The following is a 27,262-nucleotide window of genomic DNA, read 5'->3' on the forward strand; positions in this document are numbered from 1 at the left end:
TTGGGACCCTGCACATGTGTGGGAGACCCCAAGGGGGGCTCCTGGCTTCCACTCAGCTCAGCTTTGGCTATTGTGGTCACTTAGGGAGTGAACCAGCTGGTGGAAGATCTTCTCTTTGTCTCTTCTCTCTGCATATATGCCTTTCCAGTAAAAATATTTTTTTTTAAAGTGATGGCTTAGCAAGGAAAAAGTTGGCATGAGGAGACAGTGAGAGGGCTCTCAAGGGGGCAGAGAGGGTTGAGTGGAAAAGACACATTTCCTGTTGCAGTTGTTGGCACCCTAGTTAAGGTGTCACTTGGAACACCTGCACCCCATGGAGGGGTGTTTGACTCCAGGCTCCCTTCTGAGTGCAGCTTCCTGCAGATGATGCCAGAACCTGCATCCTGCCACCCCCACTCCCACCCCCCATCCTCCATGAGAGTTCCAGGTGCCCAGCTTCCTCCCTAGCCTAGTCCTGGCCTCAGTGAGCGTTTGGGGAGTGAACCAACAGATGTCTCTTCGCAACAGATGCATCTTTCTAATGATAATAAATTTTCAAAAAACATAGAATTAGAAAGACAATCATGTTTCTTTTCTTGGGTTTATGGTCTTACTTTCAAGTTTAAATTAGATAAATAGATGCTTGGTGAGGCCTCTTTTAGGATGGATTCTGTCTCTTGTCCTCTTTGTGCCTCCCAAGTCTCTGCTCTTCCTTCAGTTCCGGTTTCTCTTTGGACTTCTCGGACTCTCTCCCATCAAGTGGTTCCTCTGGTCCCTGCCAGAGCACGTCTGTACCTGCTCCAGAGGTACCAGTGCTGTGGGGGGAGCGGGGGAGGGAAGGGGGAGGGCTGTGCTCACTTGAGGTGGTGAGGAGCTGGAGGGCCAGGGTGACTACACGTATGCTGCAGGAAGAAAAGGCCCTGCTGCCCCCAGGAGGCAATTCCAGCATTCCCCGAGCTGTGGCCTTGTCCTCCCCTCCAGCCGTCCAGGGTCCCTCAGAAGATGGAACACTGCAGCATGATGGCATCAGCGAGGGCTGCACAGACTCTCTGGGGCTCAAATGGAACTTCCTGGGAGAACAGGAGAGAAGTGCATATCAAGCTCTTTTCTGGGCACACAGAGCCCCCTGCTCCCCACCTTGTCCATGAAGGATGAGACCCTCCATGGAAACCTGGAGCTATATAGTACAAGTGGACTTGTTTTTTCCTTCTATGCGTGTATGCCTATGATAAAGGCATGGGAGGGGAATAACATATAGCTTAACAGAACAGTCACGTGAATCTATGGCAATACATCCTGGGTGAGTGTGGTCGCTTTTCCATTCAGTATTTTTGGTTGGTGGCTGACCACAGGTAGCTGAAATAAGGAGAGTCACACTGCAGATAAGGGAGGACTCCTATCCTTAGCTTAAATTATCAACCACCAATAACAGGTGTATTCCAGAGTCAGGGATGTGTTCATAATATTTCGCTCTGGAAAGCCTGACTTGCCTCTAACTTCTGTAGTAATCTATTTGCAGTCAGAGGCCTACAAACAGAGTTTCAGTATAGTTGTCAGGTAAATGGAGTGGTAAAACGTATTGTGCGGGATAGGAATGTCTGGCACCCTGCACAGAAGCTGGAACCCCAGAGAAGCTGACACTCCACTCCAGCTTTCCTCTGGCTCTCTAAACCCCAAACCAGGTAAGAAAATCCCCCTGAGGGGCTGGCATGGTAGTGTCACAAGTTAAGCTGCCACCTGCAACAATGGCATCCCCTCCCTATGAGTACCTGTCTTAGGCCAGTTGCTCCACTTCCCACCCAGCTCCCTGCTGATGAGCCTGGGAGTGGATGATGGCCCAAGTGCTTCCTTGTGGAAGGCTCAGATGAGCTTTGGCCTGCCTGGCCAGTACACCTCCCCAGTCCCAATCATCGGGGCTGTTTGATTAGTGAACCAGTGGCTGGAAGATCCCTTTTCTCTTTCTCTCATTCTCCCTTCACTCTGTAATTCCGCTTTTCAAATAAATAAATACATCTCTAAGAAGAAAAGAAGCTCCATCCCCAAGAGATGGAGGGAAGAAAGAGGAGGGACAAGGCACAAGGAGTGCCCCCAAATCCCCTTGTCTCCCCCAGCGAAGACAGTGTAGCTGCTTGCTGCAGGTGCAGCATGCCAGCCTCTCCCCTGCTTGGCCACCTGCAGCAGCTGGGGGGCTCTTCAGGTGACACACCTCCAGATTCTACCCAGCCCCATTGGAGCGAAACAGGGGCACTTAAAAAAAAAAGAGTACTCGTGTTGTCATGTGTGGCGCCTCCCATTCCTAGTCCACAGGGTTCTGCAATCTCCCTCAGGACCCCACGCTGTGGAGCTGACCTGCACGGCTGCCCCACGAAGATAACGAGCTTATCTGCCTCACCCTGCTACCCTCAGTACTGTACCTGTGGGTGGGCCCAGCTGGGGCCAGGTGGAGGCTGCGAGGGCGCTGAGGAGCGAGAGGGGCTGCGGCCCGGAGGGGTTCTCTCTTTCCCACTCTCCGTAAGTCAGTGACTCCCTCCAGCTGAGGTCTCGGGTGCAAGGAATGCTGTCTTCATAGGAAGTGTCTTTCTCTAGAACAGGGAAACAAGGCATTGGTCTGTGCTCTGGTTTACGAGACTCTGGAAGACCACTGCCAATGTGTGAGTGTGTGTGTGTGTGTGTTGGGGAGGGTTGCTCATCAGGCACTAGGCTAGGGCCAGGGCTGCCATGATCTCATTTCATAGAGGAGGAATGTGAGGCCTAGAGAGATGAAGAAACTTCTAAGTGGCCATGTAGCGAGGAGGCAGAGTCAGAATTCACAGCCAGACAGCCAGGCTGCTAAGCCCACACTCTCACCACTGTAGCACATGAACAAGGCAGTACTAGGCAAAGGCTAGACTGCGTTGTTCTGCCACGCTGGCTGCGTGAGGTTTCTCAAGAGATGCAGCTAGCTGAACGGGTGATGGCTAATGGCGTTGAACTTACAGGGCTAAGCCAGAACCTGTTCTTGGTCCCCTGGAGCCTGGCTACACAAAAGGATGGCCAGAAGCCCAGTAGCTTCAGTGTTAGCTAAATAGGTCTGATGTGTACCTCCTCATTCCCAGCCAAACTAAGTGAACTTGAATCTGAAACAAGATCCCCCAGGCTCTGCTGCTGTGATGAAAGTGATGGAATGGGGCCAGTGCTGTGGAGAAGCACGTTAGACCTCTACCTGAAATGCCAGCATCTCATATGAGTGCCAGTTTAAAAATCGGCTGCTCCACTACCAACCCATCTCACTGCTAATGCGACTGATAAAACAGCAGAGAGTGGCCCAAGTACCTGGGCTCCTGGCTTCAGCTCAGCCATGCCCTGGCCATCATGGCCATTTGGGAAGTGAACCAGTGGATGGAAGGTTTTTTTTTCTTTCCTCTCCCCTTCTCTCAGTCACTCTGCCTTTCAAATTAATTTTAAAAAAGAAAACGGAGAGGGTTCAGAGGTCATCCTAGGGGGGGTTCATTAAAATAAACCTAAGATGGGGCTTGCATCATGGCATAGTAGGCTAAGCCTCCACCCTGCAGTGCCAGTATCCAATACAGGTACCAGTTTTATGTCCTGGCTGCTTCATTTCCAGCTCTCTGCATATGGTCTGGGAAAGCAATGGGAGATGACCCAAGCTCTTGGGACCCTGCACCCACATGGGAGACCCAGAAGAATCTCCTGGCTCTCAGCTTTGGATCAGCTGAGTTCTGACCATTGAGGTCATTTGGGGAGTGAACCAGTGGATGGAGGATCTCTCTTTCTCTGTAACTCTTCAAGTAAAAATAAAGCCTTAAGATGTATAGACAGACACATAGATGCAGCAAGCCTAGGTGCGTTTTGGACACGTTGGCCTCCGTAATACCGGATACACTGTGAATCCAGCTGCACTCTTAAATTCTAGCCATGAGTTGCAGTATTCGGCATATCCCTCACCCCTGACCTCATGGGGTTATAGCTCTGCTGGCTGTGGGACTGGGTGGGTTTGGATGGATGTATGAGAACAGACATGAGTCCCTGTGGTGTCCTCAGGAGACAGCAGCCACAGCCCAGGATGGCCTACGGGATGGCGGAGGGCCTGCAGCAGCTCTGCCCATCATTTAATCAGTGCTTGAGGGACTGGCAGCCCCCATAGACTGTATGGTGCACTACAGAAAAGTGTGACTCTCCCACTAAATGCTACCCTTTCCTGGGCTTGATTTTTTTTCCCCATTACATGTCAGTAGTATATCATAAAAAACAGGATTGGGAGCTTCTCTTGAAAGAAAGCAAGCTTTTCTTGAAAGAAAATCAGAGTATCTGATGACTGCAGGTCATTATTAATGGAAATCTCAGTTGAAACCTTCACTCCCTCCTCTCTACCATATCTGTCACTCCCTGTTGCCTCCTCGACACTGAAACCAAGTAAGGTGTCAGCAGCTATTTCCCTTAAATCATTCAGAGAAAGACTAATTGCTGTGTCTGTCCATGTCACCCAGACTTTCATCCGTTTAGACCACCTGCAGGTGCATGGGTTTGTAGTTCCTCAGTTGGGTAAAAATCATATCAGCTCCCTTGAAACCCCCATCCTCCTGTGCCTCCCTAAGTGCCTTAGGGTATCATATTCCATCTTTTGAGGCGAGGCGAAGGAACACTCAGTGTCAGGTCTCTGGATACGTGCTGAACTACCATTGTGTCTGGGCAAGGTGTTGTGGAGGGTTTAGAAGGCTAGGGAAGGCTTTAGAATGGAGAACGAGGGGAAAGAGCAGAGTGGATGAGTGAGGAATGGGAGAGGAGAGTTAAAGGTCTGCAGAGAGGAAGGTCAGGGCTGCAGTGCCGAAGAGGCAGAGGGCTCCCATCAGAGGAGGCAGGGAGTGACTGGGCAGACGGGGGAGGGGTTACAGGGCCACGTTGGCCATAAGGCAGGGAGTGACTGGGCAGACGGGGGAGGGGTTACAGGGCCACGTTGGCCATAAGACAGGGAGGCTGAGCCATCTGGAACCTGGAAATAGAGACCCAGTCGCCAAACTTGAAATACACACCGCTCCCTCGTGCGTGCGTACCCTGCCTCATCTACTTTGTCCAGCTCCCAGCCACTTCCAGCCCAGCATCCCCATCCTTTGTGTTCCTTTGGGGCCCTCAGGCAGGAGCCCTGACTGTTGGCTGCCAAGAAGAGCTTTGATCATTCTGGACTTGCCCACCTGATTTCCCCAAACAGGCATGATGTCTTTTGACCCCAAAGCCTGTCAGATGGGTTGCACTTAGCAAGTGATCAAAGCCTGCTCTTAAGGAACAAATGACTGACTGAATCAGCAATTACTGCAGACTGAAGGTGAGAAGGAGTGGAGCCTGGGAATAGAGATGAAGAACATTAAAAAAAAAAACAACTGGGGAACCCAGCACAATGGCTCAATGGCTAAATCCTCATCTTGCAGGCACTGGGATCCTATATGGGTGCTGCTTCATGACCCAGCTGCTCCCGTCCAGCTCCCTGCTTGTGGCCTGGGAAAGCAATAGATGATGGCCCAAAACCTTGGAACCGTGCACCCACATGGGAGACCTGGAGGAAGCTCCTGGCTCCTGGCTCCAGATCAGCTCAGCTCTGGCCGTTTTGACTCTTTGGTCAAAACGGGGAGTGAACCAGTGGATAGAAGATCTTTAAGTCTCTCCTCTGTAAATCTGCCTTGTTGCTGCACCTGCAGAGAAGAATGTTCCCAGAAGTGGGGCACCTTGTGCCCCCCGTTACCTGAGGCATCCTTTTTGGTCTCCACTTTTTTGCTGCTCCTGGGACTCCGATCATTTCAGGATCGAGGAGATAAAGGTCAAAATAAAGAGAAGACAGCGTTAGACTTGGATTTCACCTCTTGTTTCCAGTTCGTTTCTCCTACTACCAAAGCTTTTAGAGGTGGCTGTAAATATGAAGAAGCAAGCTGTGGCTGTGTTGGTGAGTGTGACATGCATTGATGTCGCAGGAGAAAAACTTGGCTGGGGAAGGGGGGTTGGGGTGGGAGGTACGGCCTGGAGGCTGAGCTGTTGACACAGAGGAGGGGCCTGTGCCTCCACCTGCTGAACCCTGGGTCTCAGCCAATTATTTTATGGACTAATAAGTTGCCTGTTGCTACCGACGTGCAAAAACTGGTCCTGATGGCAACCAGACTAGAGTCTGGCAGCCTTCCCTCCAGGGAACTGAGGAGAAAGAAGCTAAAGGTCAGGGCAGGGCCATCTGATGACAGTGGAGCAGGAGCTCCTCCTCTGGTGCCTGCATCCCTCCGCCCTGCTTCCTGCCTGCTTCCCAAAGGAGATTCCGCGCCTCTTTCCTCTCTCCCTTCAAATCAACTGTGGCAGCTGCTGCTAGCCTGACCTTTTCAAAATGTAAATTGCATGACATCATCTCCCTGTTTGCAAAGCGGTGGAGGTGGCCATTGCACTTCAACTCTCAATTTCTTGGTTTCTTAGGCAGGCCCAGACTGGCCAGGCTCCCGCCCACTCCTGCTTATTGTACTTCCCACTGGCTTTCCATACCAAGTTCCCCCCACCCCTTCCAGGTGAAAACTCCACCTGGCACCCAATCTATTCTAACTTCTACCTGCTTAAGTCTTCTCAACCCTTTATCTGATTCTTGCCTATTTTTCCTCCAAGTGTTAGTTTCCTTCGAATCCTCTGACTGAGGGTGGGCGTTGTGGCTCTGCAGGTTAAGCGGTCACTTGGGATGCCTGCACTTCATATCAGAGTGCCAGGGATTGAGTTTCCTCTCCACTTCTGATCTAGCTTCCTGCTCCTGTGTCTCCTGGGAGGCAGGAGGTGATGGCTCAACTACCCTGCTATCGACAGGAGAGGCCTAGATGGAGTTCTTGGCCCAACTTTTACCTAACTCAAATGTCTGTGTCGGAGATTTCTAGGAGGCCCCTGGTGACCCTGCCTGCCTGCTTCTCTTCCTCCTTGAGGCAGAGCTCCTGATCACACAGAATGGAGAATGCATTTCCCAGCCTACCTTGCAGCTGGATGTGGTCATGAGATTGAGTTGTAGCCAATGAGATATAAGTAGAAGCTAACCTTTACATGATAATTTGAGGATCTGGAATGATAGCCTAGTGACTAAATCCTTGCCTTGTGTGCACCAGGATTCCTTACAGGTGCCAGTTCTTGTCCCAGCTGCTCCATTTCCCATCCAGCTCCTTGCTTGTGGGCTGGGAAAGCAGTCGAGGGAGGCCCAAAGCCTTGGGACCCTACACCTGCATGGGAGACCTGGAGGAGCTCCTGGCTTTGGCTCAGCCCAGACCTGGCTGTTGTGGCCATTTGGGGAGTGAACTGCAGATGGAAAGTTCTCCCCGCCCCCATGCTGTCTCTCAAATAAACACATCTTATAGAAAGTGTTGCTTTTATACATTTTGCTGTCCTAGTTCCCAGCATGCTGTACTTCAGCATCATGCCATGCCGTGCAGAAACCCCTCAACTATGGATCTCCGTGTAATGGATTACAGTCTCTAGGATGTATTCTTTACTTCTGGGCAATAGGCTAGCTCTTTTCTCCTCTTCATGCTTTTCTACCTCCCGTCAAAGTTAGGGTGAGTGGCACAGGTTCACAGGGACCAAGGTTTGATTCTGTGCAGAAGAACGTGACAAGAACTTGATTTACACGTGCTCATTCAATCCTAGCCATGTCTGGATGAGGCTGGTACAGCCCCACCTTTCCATCTTACACATCTAGGAAATGAGGCCCAGAAAAGTTAGCCCATGAAGTCTCAAAATTTGAATGCTGCAACTATTTCAGCAAAGTTGAGACTAGTGTATTAGAATTGATTGGAAATCACAGTCTAGAGCTTAACTACCCTTTATTACCGTTAAGGATAAAAAAAATGTCCTATAAATTAGGCACTGGGACAGTATCCTTTCACACATTGTTCAGTATGCAAAGCAAGCAGCTCTCACGAGCTGTTCAATAATTATTTTTGATAAAAACACTTCAAAGGAATATGTTATATTGTTGACAGCATGCTGTTGGATTCTCGCGGTCAGCTCATGGTGGCGTTGTCCTTGTCCCTGCTGTGTGAGAGGAACACTGCCTCTCCTTTCACACCTGGCACCATGTTGGAGAGCAGCAGGGCCAGCAGTATTACACTGAGGAAACCTCATGTTTCTCATTGCATCACTTCACGTATGATAATAGATGTCTCTTGAAATCCAACACATTTTTGAAATCTTTCTGTGCTTGCTTGTCAATTTGTAAATAAACCATACACAATGAGACACATATCCATTATCGAGTAAATGTAAGCCACTACTGTTTTTTTTGACCTTTAGTAGAAGTGGGATATTTGGAAACCAAGCAGTTGGAGTTCTCCACACTGCCGTTGAAGCTGTTGGGGCTGTACCTTTGTTTGGTACACTGGCTCGACTCTGGTTCAGTCTTCACTTGTTGAACTTTGTCAGGTGACCACAGTGTACCACAGCTCATTGCAACAATGCTGTATTTACTATCTAACTATTTTACAATGAGCATTCACTGTCTAAAATCTGTCCTCATAGGCCCCTCTGGTTTGTTTTCTCAGCCACCTTGTCAGTTTCCAAGGACACCATTTCCTCCCTATTCTCTCACGGTGCCTGTAGCCTGGGATCCAATATTTCAAAGATGTACCAAAAAGTCATAACCAGTGACTAGTTTGTTAACCAACCAACCAACCAACCAAAGGGATTTGATTATAGAGTCCCTAGTACTCCAACCACATGTAGAACTTCCTTAACTCTGGGCACATTGATCACAACTTGCCAACAAACAACCCCAACAAAGAGCAGGTGAGAGTTTGTCATGTAGCAGTGTGGCACACTGTACACCACTCTGCAGTATACACTGTCCCAGTGCCGTTTTCAAAGAATGGCTACTTTTAAGCATCCATTGTTTGAAAATATAGTACCTTCCTGGAAACAAAACAGCAACATGTCTCCACAACATGCTTTTATGGGTGTGTTTTCTATCTTACGTGTCAGTTATTGTTTAGGCTAACACTTAGAAAAAGTAACTTTTGCAATCAAGTTTATGTCATTTTTCAACAGTGAACTTTAAAACATTTTAAAATTCAGTAATCATATACTTGTTCCTTTTCTGTAAAGAATTTTAAACGTATAAATTTTTATGTTACTGTAAGTGATAGGCTTATTGTCTAAAAATTTTTATAGCTGTCTCACATATGGGACGATGGGACTGATTGGGCTGAGCAATGTACTTGGGTCTAGGTCTGTGGGAACTCTGAATCCCTGAGTTCTGCCCCCCTTGAGCTTCCCTGGTTCTCCCTTTATTTCCTTTGCCGGAGCTGCCAGTCCTGCTGGTTCTTGGTTCTCAGAATTCTCTGACGCTTTCCTCTCTGGCTAATATTTGGTTATCTTTGCTCTTCCTTTTTTCATTTAAAACTGTATTTTAGAGGAAGTGTTTGTGTGTGTGTGTGTGTTCAAAACTACCGGCTTGCTCCGTTCTCCCCCAGTGCCAGCAATGGCTTGCACTGCTCTGGGCTGAAGTCAGGAGCCAGTAACTCAATCCTGGTCTGCGCTGTTGGTGGCAGGAACTCAGCTGCTGCCTCCCAGTGTGAACAATGTTCAGCACGAGGCTGAAAATGGGAGTGAGGCCTGGAGGAACACTGTACTGTGACGTGGGATGCGGGAATCCCGAGCAGGATTAGACCGTGCCAAACACAAATAACCTGCACCAGAACTCGAGCTCCCACTGTGGTCCTCGCACTAAGTACCAGCCAGTCTTAAACTCAACACCAAGTCCTTTCACAGAGACTATCCCTCAAACACAGGAAAAATGGGTTGAAACCATGGAGCTTTCCAGAACAGACAGTGCATTTAGAAAACCACCACAGAAGCCCCATTTAGTGCAGACAGAAGCCAGGCAGGCAGGTGAATGAACTTAGTAAGCCGCGTGATGTTTTAAATGATGTTTCACTGCAGGGCTTGGGACCCAAAGGGAAAGCAGGTCTCATTCTCCAGTTGCGTTACTAACTTATTGAGGGAGAGCTACTTTTCACTTCTCTATGAACATCCTCCTCAGAAACCTGCCTGCCATTCTTGCTAAGTGGGGACACGGGAAAAGGCAAAGAGATGCGGGGTGGGGGCGGTGAAGGTCGCCCTGAATTGAGGCAGCTCAACGGGTGGGAGCAATGATTTCACAGCCCTGGGGCTCATTACCATAAATTACTCCATTTCTGGACCTCAGGGCCCAGACCATCAGGGCTACTGGGGAGTGTGGTGTGCCAGAGGTCGACCCGATTCAAGTCCAGTACCTGAACTGGTTCTGCTGGTGCAAGTCGGCAAAAATCTGAGAGAGGGCCTCACTCTCGGCCTTGGCCATCAGCTGCAGCAGGCTCTCGCTGGGCTGGGACACTTGGGGTTCCTTTTGTGTTAACTAAAGGAGAGAAAAGGAAAAGCAAAACTAGGCCTTCAACCCTCTGCATTTTCCTGACTGTGGTCCAGATTCCTAAGCGTTGGAACTCAAAGCCCGGACCGGGTGACTGCATCAGCTGCCCGGAGGGGTGATTCTGAGTCCTCACCTGTTGTTTGCTGTCCCTGTGCTGCTGTAAATAGCCTTTTGTGCCTTGAGAGTATTGCCTACATCGAGTTTCTGTCAGCATAATTTAGCTTAGACCTGGTCATGTGCTCATCTGGGGAGTGAACCAGTTGATGGAAGATCACTCTCCTTCTCTTTCTGTAACCCTGATTTTCACATAAATAAATAACTTTTAAATTTTTTATTTTATTTTGAAAAATTTGAAATTTGGAAAGCCAGTTTTTTTTTTCACAATATGCATTTTCCATGAACTTTTTGAAGATCCCTCTTATATAGGGATTTCAAATTTTTTTTGCACCAAAATAAACTTAACATTTTCCACAATTTTTTTTTTAAAGTCCAAAGGAATAGAGAATGGCTACAGGTGACCAACAGAGAAAGAAGCACTCTAGTGCTGGCTTGTTCGGCCGCTGCCCTAACCCTACACATCTACTGAAAGGATTGAACCTTGTGCTTACCATGGGTGACTTGAAGACCATTCATGCCACTTCCGTAAAGCTGGAGGCCGAGTAGGCCCTCCCTGGTGCTTGCCCTCCCCCGCTGCCCTCGCTCTGGCGTCTGTTGCTCCCTAACCTTAGCGTCGCCGGAGGAGCCACAGTTGTTCTTGGGTACCAAGCAGTGAGTGACAGGAATCCTAGGGTCCTTGGTGGTGATGGACAGGCCCTCCTGCAGAATCTGAAGCAGTCGGATCCAGAAGTGGAAGACGGTCTCTGGGTGGTCGGGGTGGAGCTTCAGGTAGTAGATCTTCTCGGTGACCGTCCTCAGCCTCAGGATGCGCTGCAGGCGGTCACAGACCTGCAGCTCCACAAACTTCAGGGGAAGGATCCTGTGGGCACCAGGCGAGCAGACACATCCCATCAGCACACCGTCAGGTCCTCTCTGAGCCCCCTTTCATGAGCACAGAAGCATCACCTGGAAGACTGCGGCTGTGAGAGTTAGGGAGCATGGTACTCCAACTTTGGGGAAGTCACACACACAGACGCACACCTGGAAGTTGGTTTGAAATGCACAGCCCATCAGTCCTATGTCAGAATGCCTGGAGTTCAAGTCTAGTTCCAGCTCCCTGCTAATGTTCACTCCTGGCAGGCAGTGCATTAAGTAACTAAGTAACTGAGTTCCTGCCACCTGTGTGGGAGACCCTGACTGATTTCTGAGCTCCAGCCTGGACCTGGGCCAGCTCTGGCTACTGTTGGCATCTGGGAAAGTGAACCCGCAGATGACAATATCTCTTTGTCTTGGTCTGTCCGCCTTTTAAATAAATTAAAAGCAGTTGTCTCTTGCTCGTTTAGAAAAAGATGCAATTATTTAGTTATTCCAAAGGCAGAATGACAGAGAGCGAGAGAGAGAGAGAGAGAGAGAAAATGACAATCTTCCATCCATTGGTTCCTCAAATGTTTGCTGCACCTAGGACTGGACCAGGCTGAAATTAAGAGCCAGGAACTTCATCCTGGCCTCCCATGTGGGTGTCAGAAGCCCAAGTAATTGAGCCATCTTTTGCTGCTTTTATAGACACATCAGCAGGCAACTGGATAAAAAACGGAGAAGCCAGGACTTGAACCAACATTGTGATATGGGATGCCAGCACCATAAGCTGCACATAACACTGGTCCCAGAAGTCATCTCTTTAAAAAAAATATGGCTGGCATTGTGCTATAGTGGGTTAAACTACCATCTGTAATGGCAGTATTCCATATGTGCATTTGTTCAAATCCTGGCTGCTCCACTCTATGCTAACGCACCTGGGAAAGCAGTGGGAGACGGCCCAGATATTTGGTCCTTTGTCATTCATGTGAGAGACCTAGAGGAGGCTCCTGGCTTCACTCTGCTTCAGCCCAGTCATTGTGGCCACTTGGGGAGTGAACCAATGGGTGGAAGAAGATTTCTCTTCTCTCTTTCTCTCTGATTCTGCCTTTGAAATAAATAAATGAATCTTTCCTAAAAATAAAAAAGTAAAATGTGACATCTGTAAAAATGACCGCCTGTGGGCCCAGCTTCATCAGGCCTGGGTATGATCTAAGGGTGTGTATTTTAGCCTTTACCCACTAAGTTGTGGTGCTCCCAGCACCTGATCTTAGAGACAGCCCAGGAGTAGGAGGGCTGGGCATGCAGGGTTCTGCAATGTCTTTCTTGTTTTAATTTAATTTAATTTAATTTAACTTGAAAGTTTGAGTTACAGAGAGAGGGAGAGAGAAATTTCTTTCTTGACAGCCATTGGGGAGCTGGCCACACACTCGGCTTGCCCACTCCTCGACGTCAGGCCCCGGGGCGCCTGTTCTTGCCATAGGTACCCCTAAGCCCACCACGGGGAGCTTTATCATGAGGGAGCCTGGAGAAGTGCCTGGAAGCTGGGAAGAGCTGAGGATCCAGTGTCATCCCTAAGGATACTTCAAGAAGCTCAACCATCAAAAAAGGGTTGTTGCATCTCAGGCAGGCATGATGTCACGGTGAGGACAACTGAGGCACAGTAAGTGACGTGTGACTCACAAATTATTTGAGTTCAGTGAGTTGCATTCCAGAAACTTCCCAGCAGGCCCACATTTGACAGATATCTCTGGCATCCTGGCCCCTGGCCAAGGACTAGGAGGCCTCCTGGGAGCACAATGAGCCAAGGGCTGCAGGAAGGGGAGCGAGCTTGCCCTTGGCCCTCCCCTCCTGTTTAATTCATACTCCCTTTAACCCCACTGGGCTTGTACCCTGCCAGTGTACCCCCTATCTGTTGCTCCCTGCCCCCTGACCTGAGTGTGGGTACTCAGCAGCTTCTACCCTGGACACACCCCTGTCCCCCAATTCCTCCTCCCTGAGTTCCACCTGTGCAGTGCTTACCTCTTCAGCATGATGTTTGGCGCTTTTGATGGTCTGTTCCAAGTCTGACTCTGCCCCTGGTGCCACTTGACACTAGCCATAAGCAGGATGTTGGGGAGGGGCAAGCAGGGCACAGAGGAGGTCACTCCCAGGGCCATGGTATTGCAGGCTTTGTAGATGTCTGTCCAGCTCCTGCCCCTTTTGACCTGCAAGGCAGCCCCCAGGCTCAGCCTGAGCACTTGGCAGAAGTAGCAGCACAGTTTTAGCCCAGGGCTTCTCAGTCCCGGCTCTGCTAAGATTGTCGTATGGGGATGGAGGGCTGTTTTGGGCTTTGTTGGGAAGCTTAGTAGTGTCTGGGCTCTTTCCTGTCAGTACTGGTAGCAACCTACCCTCGTCTCCTCAGGCTGTGTCCCCCCACAGCATCTTCAGACATTGCCACATATCCCCTGGTAGCAGGTGGCAGGAGATGGGGAGCCCTACTCACTGCTTGTGGGGACTCACTGCTTTAACCCAAGCAACAGTTCCCTATGAACAACCACCTGCAAAAAAACAGAAGTTCTCTGGCATCTATCACATGGCTGTCAATCCTCCCTGCACTTGTTCCTGGGTTTTCTTTGAACAGTGTGTCATCTTGGCCCTTCTCCATGGGGCCTTCTTACCTCCTGCTTCCTTCACTGAACAGGTATGTCCTGTCTAGTCCCTTCTAGTCCATACTTGTTCCACTCCACTTAGTCTCGATTCTCAGGGGCCTAAGGGAAGTCCAGGCATGGAAGCACAAATGTGTGGCAGTGCACCTGGTAGACCAGGCGCTTGGCAGCTGCGGGCAAAGCAGCCCTTGTGCAGCAGGAGCCTGGGGTCACCTGTACAATAGAGCCTCCAGACAGGATAGCCAAGTACTTCAATCTGAGTCCAACTTCCTCTGCTTCACTGCCCCCAAGCCCCTGCTGCTTCCTGATTCAGCATTTCCCATCTCAGCCCTCTAAGGGGCCTCCTCCTTCAGCTGCTCCCTGGTGACAGCCTGGAAAGGGAAGTCAACTGGAGAATCTGAACACCTGGGATCAGAGAGCTCCTGACTTCAGTCCCAGGGGACAAGGGTTGCCAGGAGAAGCCCTGTTGTGGGGATCAGCAAAGCCTGGGCAGCGTGAGAAAGAGGGGTGGGACATCCCGGCTCTTCACGTCTCAGTGCCCCCTGCAGGGACGGGCTGCCTGCTTGACGCTTGGAAACAGGTGTTGGAGAACAAACGGGCTGTTGGGAGTCACCCATTAGGAGTACCTGGACAAAGTTGCTTTCGAACATCACTGAGTCTGGAAACAGGTTGAACTCTGGAGAGTGAATCATTTGACAGAGCAGCCCCTCCTCCACGCCCATGCTCACGCCAGGGTTGGGTTCCCCTTCTGCAGTCAAGAGGCCCCTGGGTTCTTCCCAGGAATTCAGGACGGGGAAGGTTGGATAGGATCTTGTGACTTGGACTAGCTTCTTTGGTTTCCACCAAGGCGTTCTGTGTGGAACTGATGACAACATTTCTGCACATGCTCAGGGTCCTGCTGCACGTTTGTCCTGGGATTCCTCTCTTCCCTGCTGGCCTTGGGCTGCTGGCCAAGCGCAGGGGGATGGCCAGTCAGCTCACAATGATGAATGGATGACATCATGCAGAAAACCAGGGCAGGCCTGTAGGAAAGGGAATACACAGGAGCCTCCCTCTTCCTCCCCAGGCACTTTGTTCCCCCTGATGTTTAGATGTTTCCCAGGCCTGCTTGGAACCCCAGGACACAGATCTCCCAGAATCGACTGAAAATTCTGGCAGAATTTTCTGGAGAATTTTGGAAGAATTCAAGGAAGCAAGGAAGCTCCAGTGGCAGCTCAGAGGAACATCTCCTCCCACCCTTCCCCAGCCTGTCTCCCTCCTAGTGCAACTCAGCCCCCACTGTTTGAAGGGCTTTAAGCCCAGCCTCCCCTAGCCTTGCATGCTGTGAGACTCTCTGTCACTTTCTAGGCACCTGCTTGCTCTGCTGTGGCTGCTGGTCACCATTGTCGGGTGTCTTGCATTTGGGAGGTTCAGCTGAAGCTCAAGAGTGATCTGTTCCTCACCCTCCCCCACTACCCCAGAGGCTAGTCTTGTGGGCGTGCCAGTTGGGAGGGCCAGAACCCTGATGAACCCTCCAGCTTGTTTCCAAGTGTACCTCATCTCCAGGCCAGACCCAGAGAGAGCCCTGCTCCGGGTAGGATGGTGGGCAGAGCCAGAGCAAGGGCAAAGAGCCAAGGGGCTAACCACCAGCCAAGGCCGTGTCAGGGAGAGATTGTGTCCAAATTGGGACAAAATTCATTGCAGGATTTCTTAAACAATGCATTTAGCTGACCAGGTCAAAAGAGAGTCATTTAGAAAAACAGTTGGACAGCCCACAAAGTGCAAGCTCTAGGGGTTGGAGCCGGCATTGCCTGGGAAAGTCAGGGAGAAAGTGTGGAAGGGTGCTAGGCCCTCAGCCCCCCCCCCGGCCACGGAGTCGCCCCCCCCCCCCAACAGCGCCTCTGACAGCTCTCAGCTGAGACGAGTGATTTCTGGACTCACCAGCCCGGCTTCTGCTCGTTGTTGGCCACTTGGGAAAAAGTCCTCCATGGCAATGCTCGCTGAGGGTGCAGTAGAAACTGTGGCCTGTGGGCTACATAGCCCTGGGAACAGCCTGGAAAATGAACCACGGGGCAGAAGCAACATTATTTACACTAACAATGCATTGCTTTTCACACTTGAAGCTGAGCCACACACAACGGCAGTTTGTGTGCATTCGGCTTTGGAGACATTCAAAGGTGATGAAGATGTCTTTTATTAATTTTTGTCTCTTGTTCCTGCAGGGCTGCTAAGCCCACTTTGTGGTAGCAATTGTGCAAGGAGGCATTCATATCTTGTCTAGAGACCTAATGGAAGAAGCCAGCTTTCAGTTCCACAAAAGATGCTAAGCAGGTGCATGAATAGCACCTGAAGATGTTGACGTCTTGCTCCCTGGCCCCATCAAGCCTCAGAGGCTTTGCAGATCTTTTAATCAGCCATGGGACTGGGACTATGTTGTGGTGCAAAGGGCTAACTCAACTGCCTGGGACTCCAGCACCCACATGAGCACAGGTTCAAGTCCAGGCTGCTCCACTTCCCATCCAGCTCCCTGCTGGTGGCCTGGAAAAGCATCAGAGGACAGCCCGAAGCGTTGGGACCCTGCACCCGCGTGGGAGACCCAGAAGAAGCTCCTAGCTCCTGGTTTCAGATCAGCCCAGATCTAGCCATTGTGGTCATTTGGGGAGTGGACCAGCGGATGGAGGACCTCTTTCTGTGTTTCTCCCTCCTTCTCTGTCACTCGGCCTTGTAAATAAATACATCGATCTTTTAAAGGCATGAACTGTATGATCACTGTGCCATCCCCATTACCCATTATTTCCATTTCTTTTTTAAAGTTTATTTTTATTGGAAAAGTAGATTCACAGAGAGAAAGAGAGATAGAAAGATCTTCCATCCACTGATTTACTCCCGAAGTGGCTACAATAGCTGGAATTGAGCCAACACAAAGCCAAAAGCCAGGAGCTTCTTCCAGGTCTCCCATGCTGGTACAGGGTCCCAAGGCTTTGGGCCATCCTTGACTGCCTTCGCAGGTCACAAACAGGGAACTGGATGGGAATGGGGCAACCATGACACAAACTAGTGCCCATATGGGATCCCAGCACACCCAAGGTGAGGATTTTTGCCACTAGGATACCACGCCGGGCCCTTACCAGTAATTCTAAATAACAAAGAATATATAGGAAGAGAAACTAGAAATGACAAATGTGTAGCTTCTGGGGAAAGTTCTAGAAAAGTACACAGTGATACTTTGAGAAATCATCCCTCTTGTCTTCCTGTGTGTTTCATGACGTTGTTGCTGCTCCCATCACTGGTCTTTCCAGCGTGGGCGGTGAGAGCTTGGTGAAATCACCTCAGCCCTACGTACTGTCCTTGGGCTGGAGGCCAAGGCCGCTCTGGCAGCGTGAGGTGTCACTGCCACGCATGTTTGGGAAGTGATCGTACTGTCCCTTGGAGCTGGGGCCAGGTTCTGCAGTTCAGGAGCCTACTGAAAGTCATAAGACTGGCTGACAGCAGGCTGGGGGAGGGGAGCCTCCTGGTGCAGAGTAGGAAGAAGGCAAAGGCCTGGGTCCCGACGGTGGTGACAGTTTTATTATAGCAGTGGGTGTGCACTTAATACCACTGAACCCAGTACTCTAAAATGGCTAAAATGGGACCAGGCGCTGTGGGGCAGTGCGTTAAGCTGCCTTTTGGGGTGCCCACATCCTGCATGAGCGTGTCTGATTCCAGCCTTGGTACTTTATGTTCCACTGCTGCTTGCGGCTGGCTTTGGCCTGACCTAGCCCTGGCTGATGCAGGCATTTGAGGAGTGAACCAGCAGATGAACTCTCTCTCTCTGTGTCATCTCTCTACCTCTTGAATAAATTAATAAATAAATCTTTAAAAAAAAATCAATCGAGGGCCCAGCGGCGTGGCCTAGTGGCTAAAGTCCTCGCCTTGAACGCACCGGGATCCCATATGGGCGCCGGTTCTAATCCCGGCAGCTCCACTTCCCATCCAGCTCCCTGCTTGTGGCCTGAGAAAGCAGCAGGGAATGACCCAAGAGCTTGGACTCCTGCACCCACATGGGAGACTCAGAAGAAGCTCCTGGCTCCTGGCTTTGACCTGGCGCAGCTCCAGCCATTGCAGCCATTCGGGCAGTGAACCAAAGTATGGAAGCGCTCTCTTTCTGCTGTTGCTTTGCCTTTCAAATAAAGACGAAAGGAAAAATATGGACAAGTTAATACAGCATATTTTTCCCTTATAAAAATGTGTGTGCACACAATGTAAAGTCAGATGGGACTGTACTCCGAAAACATCCCTATATCCTTTTCCTAACCTGTTTCATTAAGTCACACTTCTGACCTTTTTGTTTCAGTCTGCTTTTTCATCTTATTTCATTGGATTCCCAGACAAATTATTGCCACAGAGCTTTGAATTCCAGGGGAAGATTTTTAGAAAATCAACATAGTCCCTCTTTCTTGTAAAGGGAGATCACTCTGAGATCTTTGTATGATATCATTCCTCATTTCCCAAAGAATATGAAAAGAAACAGCTAGAATGATCGAATCTCAGGAAGAGAAAGAATTCCAGGACATACAAGCAAGTATTGACAGGAAGTTTCTCAGGGAAATTACGTATCACCTGTATCCTGTGAAACAAACAAAAAATGGGAGCAGTAGGTGCTGTGGCATAGTAGGCTAAGCCTCTGCCTCAGACACCAGCGTCCCTTATGAGCGCCAGTCTGTGTGCCAGCTGCTCTACTTCCAGTCTAGTTTGCTGCTAATGGCTTAGGAAAGCAGTAGAGAACGGCCCAAGTCACTGGGCCCCGGACACACATGTGGGCAACTCCCAAGAAGCTCCTGGCTCTTGGTTTTGCACTAGCCCAACTCTGACTGTTGTCTCCTTTGGGGAACAAACTAGCAGGTGGAAGATCTTTTTGTCTCTTCTTCTCTTTTCATAAAAAATGGAAAATCTTTCTAAAAAATAAGCATTTTAAAAAAGATTTATTTACTTTTATTGGAAAGACAGATTTACAGAGAGAAGGTGAGACAGAAAGATCTTCCATTCACTGGTTCACTTCTTTTTAAAAATATATTTATTTATTTATTTTTAAAATTTTATTTGATGACACAGTTTCATAGGCTCTGGGATTCCCCCAACCCTTCCCCAAACCCTCCCCCCATATTGAATTCCTCCACATTGTTACAGTAGTACAGTTTATAACTAGTCAAGATTCCTTCATTGTGGGGGTGGACCATGCAGAAGAGTGCAGCGTCTTATCCAGATCAATCCAACAGTTTCTTGGGGAGACCATCTCTGGTCTGAAAGCAGAGGTGGTAGAATATCATCCTGACCAATTAAAAGCCACTACCCAACTTCAACAATAATTTACAACATCATGAAGTTAATTGACATGGTACTGAGTGACCAATATGTTAGAAAATGCAAGTTCTTAGCCACATCCTGTAACCACTTCATTGACATCTCAATTATAGTTTATACACAACTGGCTGCTATAAACCTTAAAATAGTTATAGGGTACTGTTCAGCTGTCTCGTGTCTATTTTCATTTATATATTTAGCAGCTTAAAGTACTCAAGCGTGATTTCTACTGAACTACATGAATTTTAGGATAGTCCAAACAGGCTTATACCTCAAACAAGCCGTATGTTAACAGTTGCGGAGCAGAACAGTTTTAGGAGGGGCGTGCAGAGAAATCTTCAATACCTTAGTGAGGGGTAACTAATCTTTGTGTCCTACCTAGTAAGGTATATGGGAGTCCACGCTGACCGTTTCCTGTCTGTTCTAAGCTTTCACTGGTTCCCTTATTTAATAGTGGCAGTGGCCAGAGCTGAACCCATTCAAAGCCAGGAGCCAGGAGCATCTTCTGGGTCTCCCACGTGGCTGCACGGTCCCAAAGCTTTAGGCCATCCTCTGTTACTCAAGTAGCATCCATACAACATTCTAACGCTTATGGGAAGAGGATTAGCCAGTTGAGCCATTGTGCCAGGCCTCAAAATAAATACTAATAATATTTTATTAAAATTCATTCTAGTGGGCCCAGTGTAGTAGCCTAGTGGCTAAAGTCCTTGCCTTGCATGTGCCAAGATCCCATGTGAGTATTGGTTCATATCGTGGCTGCTCTACTTCCCTTCCAGCTCCCAGCTTGTGGCCTGGGAAAGCATTGGAGGATGGCCCAAAAGTCACGGGATCCTGCCTCCGTGTGGGAGACCTGGAGGAGGTTCCTGGCTCCTGGTGTCAGGCTCGCTAGGGCTATTGTAGCCAACTGGGGAGAGAACCAGCAAATGGAAGATCTTTGTCCCTCCTTCTCTTTGTAGATCTGACTTTCCAATAGAAAAAAAATCTTGAAATAATTCTAGTGTAACAGTAGTAAAATTATCCTTAAAATGACAAGAACCCTAAAGTAAATCAATCTATCAGATTATTCTCTAAAGCAATTAGGTGAATCGTGGCTAACAGTTCAGTTTATCAAAAATTCGGCGGCACAGTAGCCTAGTGTTAAAGTCCTTGCCTTTTACACACTGGAATTCCATATGGGTGCTGGTTCTAATCCTGGCAACCCTGCTTCCCATCTAGCTCCCTGCTTGCGGCCTGGAAAAGCAGTTGAGGATGGCTCAAAGTCTTGGGACCCTGCACCCACATGGGAGACCCGGAAGAGGCTCCTGGCTCCTGACTTCTGAGCGGCTCAACTGCAGCCATTGCGCTCACTTGGGGAGTGAATCAATGGATGGAAGATCTTCCTCTCTGTCTCTCCTCCTCTCTGTATATCTGGCTGTCTAATAAAAATAAATAAATCTTTGAAAAAAATCATGGACAGTAGGGGCTGGCGTTGCAAGGTAACCAGCAAAGCTGATGCCTAAAACACTGGTTCATGACCTGGCCGTTCCACTTCTGATGCAGCTTCCTGCACATGAGCCGGTAATGCAGTGGACGGCAGCCCAAATGTCTGGGCTCCTGCTACCCATCTAGAAGATTTTTATGGCTTTAGCCTGGCCCTGTGATGACTTACGGCCACCTGGAGCATGGACAGGTGGACTCTGTCTGTCTCCCCCTCTCTTTCTGTAACTGACTTTCAAAGTAAATATATACTTTTTAAAAATGTGCTCACTAGATACAAATTTGAAATAAGAAAACATCAATACATACAAATAAAGAGGTTTAAAAGACAGTGGCAGGAAGCTGTGTTACTTAGGATATATTCCAGGTAGTCAAAGACATCAAAATACAGTGACTTAAACGAAACAGAATTTTGTTGTTCTCTTACATAGCAGCTCAGAGGTAGCCAGTCTAGAGCTGGGACAGTATCTGAGGTTCTCAGCAGGCGGCTTCCGTGTCAGTGCTGCAAGGTGGCTGCTCTGGCGCCTGCCATCACATTTGTATGCTGGCCAGTGGAAAGCGGAAAAGGAGAGGGGCGTGTATGTTCATTCCTTTTAAGGGCATGGCCTAGAAATGTCATAATCACTTTGCTCACATCCTATTGGTCAGAATTCAGACTCAAGGCCACACCCAGAGACAAGGGATGCTGGGAAATGGAGTGTTTAGCTGGATGACCATAAGCCTACTCAGAAGGAGGGGTTACAGTATAAATTACTTAAGGATGAAAGCTATTTGTGGACAATTAGCTGAGTCCATAAACAGTCTTGGCCTGGAACTACTCTTTCTGACATACAATTAAGTACATGATTTTTTTTTAATAATAATGAAGGATCATCTAGTGACAACCTCAGAAGGATGCAGACTAAGTCAGGTAGCCAAAGAACCACGCACGCATGCATTTTTTTGTGTGAGAAACATTTTAATAGCCTCATTGAGATCATTTGCATAACATACAACTCACTAAAAAGTAGACAGTAATGGCTAAAAATGCAGCATGCATTTTTTTTAAAGCTTTATTTTACTTGAGTTACAGAGAAAGTCAGTCTTCCATCCACTGGTTCACTCCCAAATGACCCCAAAAGCTAAAGCTGAGCCGATCCGAAGCTGGGAGCCAGGTGCTTCTTCTGGGTCTCCCACGTGGGCTTGGGGGTGCATATTTTTTGGTAGGGACTGATATCAGAGAATGGGAAGGTTAGCTCATAGAGTCACAGGTGCTCTCACCGACTCCCCAGCCACCCTGGAGCACAGTGCCTGAAGGAGTGCTCAGCTTAGGGAGAACAAGGTAGGTAGGACCTTGTGGAGTCCAAGACAGAGACCTTGGCAAAAAGACAGTTCACAAAGAGCAGCCCCTAGTGACCACAGGTGCAGCAGAGGCAGGGAAGCTCAGTGGGCTGCGAGGTGTGTGCAGCCTTGGGCTTCCTAGATGGAAAACTTTCCTCACTCCAGCCCAGGATCCAGCCCCAGCTGGAGAAGAGGGCATTTGGAAGACTTTCCTGAGGGGACTCAGCCTTTACAAAGCAGACAATCCAGTCCCTGGCATGGACACAGAGGACGCTGCACCAAGTGAAGTAAGCCAGGTACAGAAGAACATAAGCTGTGTGCTCTCACTCATCTCAGAAGCCTAAAACCAACTCAGAGAAGCAGAGAGCAGAGCTGTGATTGCCAGGGCTGGGGGCAGGAGTTGCTGGTCAATTGATAGAGAGCTTCCATGATGTAGGACAAATGTGTTCTGGAGATCAACTACACCGCGCTGTGCAGGTGATGTGTCCCAGCGGGAGCTTACAGTGAGTTCCTACTATATCCACTTGCAAACTAAATTCCCTAAACTATCATGCTGCATGCACTAATGATACACAGCTTTTGTATGTCAATCACACTTCAGTTAAGTGACTTAGGGCCTGGCACGGCAGCCTACTGGCTAAAATCCTCGCCTTGCATGCACCAGGATCCCACGTGGATGCTGGTTTGAACCCTGGCTGCTCCACTTGCCTTCTGGCTTCTGGCTTGTGGCCTGGGAGAGCATTTCAGGATGGTCCAAAGCCTTGGGACCCTGCAACCGTACAAGAGACCTGGAAGAGGCTTCTGCTCCTGGCTTCAGATCAGCTCAGGTCTGGCCATTGTGGCCACTTGTGGAGTGAGCCAATGGGCAGATCTGTCTCTCTGTTTTTCCTTCTATCTGTAAATCTGGCTTTCCATAAAAAAATAAATAAATATTTTTAAAAATGAAGTAACTTAAACTTATTTGTCTTTTTCAGGCAAGAGCAGAGCTCATGTTCTCTAACAAAGGACAAAGACCACAGACTGGTCACAGTGGAATTGTGTTCACTCTGTCTCTACAGAGAAGTGGATGTGAACAGTGCAACATGCAGCCATCCTTTGTATCTTCCCAGAGTACAGGGACTGGCAGTAGGCCTGCTGGGTAGCTGTTGGGGTAAGAAGCCAAGGGGGTGCCTGCCAGTGCCTAGGAGTGCAGGGGAAAGAAGGAGTGAATGCCAGCAGGTGCCAGTTGCTTGCCAAGGATCAGGAGGGGCAGCAGGACACCCAGCCCGTGTTGTTGAACCCAATGAGCAATCCAGATCGGGCAGGTAATGGCAGCCGGGTTTCTCACTGCTGGACAAAGTATAGCTGACATGGAAAATTGGCAAAGGCTTGCAAGAACTCCTAGGAGGTAGACTGAAAATGGAGAGAATTAAAAACTCAGTTTTAAAATATGTGTAAGAAGTCTTTCAAGAAGGTTGTGAAAAACACATAGTATGAAAAAACTATGCATAGATTTCAAATGTTTAAAAGGTTTATTAGGGTGACAGATGAAGGAAAGGGAGAGGCGGGGAGAGCTCCTCCACCTGCTCATTCACTCCTCAGTTGCCTGTAAGAGCTTGAGTTGGACCAGACGGAAGGCAGGGGCTGGGAAGTCCATCCAGCTCTCGCAACGGTGGCAGGGACTAAGCCCTGGACCATCTTCTGCTATCTTCCCAGGTGAATCAGGAAGCAATCAGACCAGAAGACCAGCAGCCAGTACTTGAACCATTGCTCTAATACAAAATGCCAGCATTGCAACTGGCATCACAATGCCAGCCCTGGAGTTCAAAATTTTTGTACCAAAATAAATTTATCTTTCTTTTTTTGTAAGTATTTGTTTTTATTTGAAAGGCAGAATTATAAAGAGAAGGGAGAGAGACAGAGAGAGAGAGAGAGAATCTTCCATCTGCTCCCAAATGACTTTAACTGCTGTAACTGCTGACAGAAGCCAGGAGCCAGAAGCTTCCTCCAGGTCTCCCACACGGGTGCAGGGTCCCAAGGTTTTGGACCATCCTCGACTGCTTTCCCAGGCCAGAGGCAGGGAGTTAGATCAGAGGTGGAGAGCCAGGACACAAGCCAGAGCCTGTACGGGATGCTGAACTACAGATGAAGAATCACCCTGTATGTCGCAGGGTCAGCCTCTAAATTTATTTTCTGGCTCTTCAATTCCATTTTTCCATGAACTCTTTGTGGTACTTTCATGTATGAATTGGAATATACATAGTTATAGGCTCATGACTGCAAAAATAGATGCTGGGAGAGATGGAGGGTGAATTTTGGTTTTCTAACTTGGTCCATTCTGAGAGACTAAAAGTGGTGACTTCACTGTAGCAAACAGCACACTACATCTTCCACTAACAGGAGTGAGGAGTTCACAGAGAAACAGCTGGTCCCAAGTTTAGGGCAGGATAAGTACATGATAAGATGGAAAAGCAAGCGCTCCAAAAAGGCTAGGCACCCATCTAAGGAATGCAGAAAGCAGCTGTGACGCTGGTGCTTGCAGGGTTCAAGGACCAAAGCCAGCATGACATGAAGCAACCCGGGGGGTTCTGGAAATGGCCGGTTACCATTTGGCACCCCGAGAGCAGTGGTTGACTCAGGCAGGCGTTGCCAATTACAGCTGAGGTGGTGAACCTAGGCGACCTGACGTCATCCTGCGGTATCTTCTAAGAAAATCCTGCTGACTGACGAAAAACAAGCCTGGGCTCCAGCACAGTGGCCTAGCAGCTGAGGTCCTCTCTTTGAAAGTGCCAAGATCCCATGTGGGTGCCGGTTCTAATCCCGGCAGCTCCACTTCCCATCCAGCTCCCTGCTTGCGGCCTGGGAAAGCAGTCGAGGACGGCCCAATGCCTTGGGACCCTGCACCTGCGTGGGAGACCCGGAAGAGGTTCCAGGTTCCCGGCTTCGGATCGGCACAGCATCGGCCGTTGCGCTCACTTGGGGAGTGAAACATCGGACGGAAGATCTTCCTCTCTGTCTCTCCTCCTCTCAGTATATCTGACTTTGCAATAAAAATACATGATTCTTATAAATAAATAGGTAAATATTTTTTAAAATGTATGGGTAATGGACAGATATTTTCTCATATGACAGCGGGGCATATGTATTGAGCCATTATCTGCGCATCAGCAGGAAGCTGTGTGGCATGCGGAGTGGCTGGGGTGGAAATAGGGCACTGCAGTATGAAATTTGGGCGTGCCAATAGCATCCCAACTGCTGTGCCAAGCTCCTGCCCCAGGCGATTTATTTTTAACTTCATTCTCTGACAGTGAGAAATCCGGCTCTCATTTTTTACAACACATTTCCTTCTTCGTTCAGCCCTCATACATAATGTGATGTACTGGCAGAACTGCTAACTCGTGCCCCGTGAGAAACAATTCACCGATGAACGTGCGGTTTCCAGGCACTCCTGTTGGTCTTAGCCAACGGTTTCCCCTGGCTGCTTGAATCAGCTGCTTGCTCTTCCAGCACCCCGGCTCACGCCGCTCTGCAGACGGTCAAGTCGGCTCCTGATTGGCCACATTCCATGGCAGTTCCTGACATTCTGCTGTTCTTCAGAATCCTCGCAGTTCACCTTTGGTGGAACGCACTTCTACAGGTCCTGACACATGCACGAAGGCGATGCTTTGTGCAGCTCTCCTCTGGGGCCAGATTGTTCTCCAGCCTCCCCCAGCATCTGAACTGGTTAGTTTCCTGCTGGGCACTGCACTGGCAGCAACCCACTCATTCTGCCAGCTGTGTTTTCATTTTCCTTCAGATCTGCTCAAAATATTCTAAGATCTCTCCCGAGTCCTCCTTGACCTATGAGTTGTTTAAGAAATATGCTGCCTGATTTCTAAACACTTGGGGGATTTCCCAGAAGTCAGCATTTTTTCTTTCTTCTTTCCCTCCCTCCCTTCCTTCCTTCTTTTTTTCCTCTTACAATGTATTTGTCTATTTCAAAGCCAGAGTTACATAGAGAAAGCGAAGGACACAGAAACAGATGTCTTCCATTCACTGGTTCTCTCCTCAATGGCTACAACAGCCAGGCCTGAGCTAGGCCCAAGGCAGGCACCATGAGCTCCTTTAAGCTTTCCCACATGGGTGGCAAGGGCCCAAGCATTTTAGGCCATCTCCTGCTTTCCCAGGCACATTAGCAGGGAGCTGGATGGGAAGTGGAGCAGCTGGGACTTGAACCAATGCCCATATAGGATGCCAACATCTCAGATAGCACCTTTGAAGGCATGACTGGGTCAGGCCCACATGGGAGACCTCGGCTGGGCTAAGTAGCATTTCCTGCTGGTACATACAAAAACTGGGGCTGGGGGACATGTCTCGCAGGACTAGGCTGCAGTACTGCCTGTGAGTGTTAGAGCAGGGGGTGGGCCATGCCAGGCTAGTCCACAGCACCCACCAAAACATGAATTGTATCTGGGATAGATTCAGTAGGATTTGTGGGCTCACTCCTGTGGGATTGCAGTACTATTAGTTTGTGCAAGAGCTGGAGATGATAATGGAACTCATCAACATTCATAGGAGCCAGGGCTGGGGCAGGCCAGGCTGGACCAGGCTTCAGCCCCACTGACTCACATGACAGCCAGAGCTGGGGCAGACCAGGCTGGACCAGGCTTCAGCCCTACTGAATCACATGACAGCCAGGGCTGCGGCAGGCCAGACTGGACCAGGCTTCAGCCCCACTGAATCACATGACAGCCAGAGCTGGGGCAGGCCAGGCTGCAGTCCGACTGGCACATACAAAGACTAGGACTGGGTACAGATCATGACAAGTAGGGCCATGGCACCCGCTGGCACATGTGAGATTTGGAGCTGGCAGCAGGTCTAGTAGGAGAACCTGAGGTACTCCTCTGTGTGTAGGCTCCAGCTTCTTTTGAGGAGCACTAAAGTTGGGGCTGGGGGGCAGGCCAGGCCATGATAAGTCTGTATCACTTACTGGAATCTGTGCAGGCCATGTCTGGGGTCAGCTCAGGTAAGGCCAGGCTACAGCATCTGCTGGCATGAACGAGAGCCAGAACTGGATGTGGATTATGCTGGCCTGGGCTATAGCATCTACTGATTCACAAGACAGCCAGGGCTGGAGGCAGGCTAATCTAGGTCAGGCTGCAGCACATGCCATGGGGACCTGGGACTGGGGGTGGGCCAGGCCAGGTTGTAG

General features: G+C 49.2%; 1 protein-coding gene across 4 annotated transcripts; it reads right to left on the minus strand.

Moving 5' to 3' along the window:
- Positions 1-845: 845 nt before the first annotated feature.
- GARIN1B (golgi associated RAB2 interactor 1B) lies at positions 846-21,261 on the minus strand. 4 transcript variants are annotated; one of them, XM_058655040.1, is made up of 9 exons: positions 21,200-21,261; positions 15,898-16,009; positions 14,604-14,999; positions 13,352-13,536; positions 11,102-11,354; positions 10,245-10,354; positions 5,714-5,751; positions 2,394-2,561; positions 846-1,049 (listed from the first exon to the last, which is right to left on the minus strand). In XM_058655040.1, exons 3-9 carry the CDS (start codon positions 14,850-14,852, stop codon positions 1,036-1,038), a joined length of 1,017 nt encoding a protein of 338 aa, XP_058511023.1. In that variant the 5' UTR covers positions 14,853-14,999; positions 15,898-16,009; positions 21,200-21,261; the 3' UTR covers positions 846-1,035. The 4 variants fall into 4 exon arrangements, with proteins under 4 accessions (XP_058511023.1, XP_058511022.1, XP_058511024.1 ...); XM_058655039.1 differs by having other exon boundaries at positions 5,714-5,757; XM_058655041.1 differs by lacking the exons at positions 15,898-16,009; positions 21,200-21,261 and having other exon boundaries at positions 5,714-5,757; positions 13,352-13,561; positions 14,604-14,736.
- Positions 21,262-27,262: the final 6,001 nt, after the last annotated feature.

This window comes from Ochotona princeps, chromosome 25 (genome assembly GCF_030435755.1).
Source record: "Ochotona princeps isolate mOchPri1 chromosome 25, mOchPri1.hap1, whole genome shotgun sequence".
Classification (NCBI taxonomy): Eukaryota; Metazoa; Chordata; class Mammalia; order Lagomorpha; family Ochotonidae; genus Ochotona; species Ochotona princeps.

Bases quoted from the DNA above. Each gene is read 5' to 3' on its own strand.
- GARIN1B (XM_058655039.1), bottom strand. From the start codon at position 14,852: ATGTTGTCATCAGTTCCACACAGAACGCCTTGGTGGAAACCAAAGAAG. The intron at 13,537-14,603 runs GTACTCCTAATG...GCTGCCTTGCAG, and splicing joins TCGAAAGCAACTTTGTCCAG to GTCAAAAGGGGCAGGAGCTG. The intron at 2,562-5,713 runs GTAACGGGGGGC...TCCCTGTTCTAG, and splicing joins GACCAAAAAGGATGCCTCAG to AGAAAGACACTTCCTATGAA.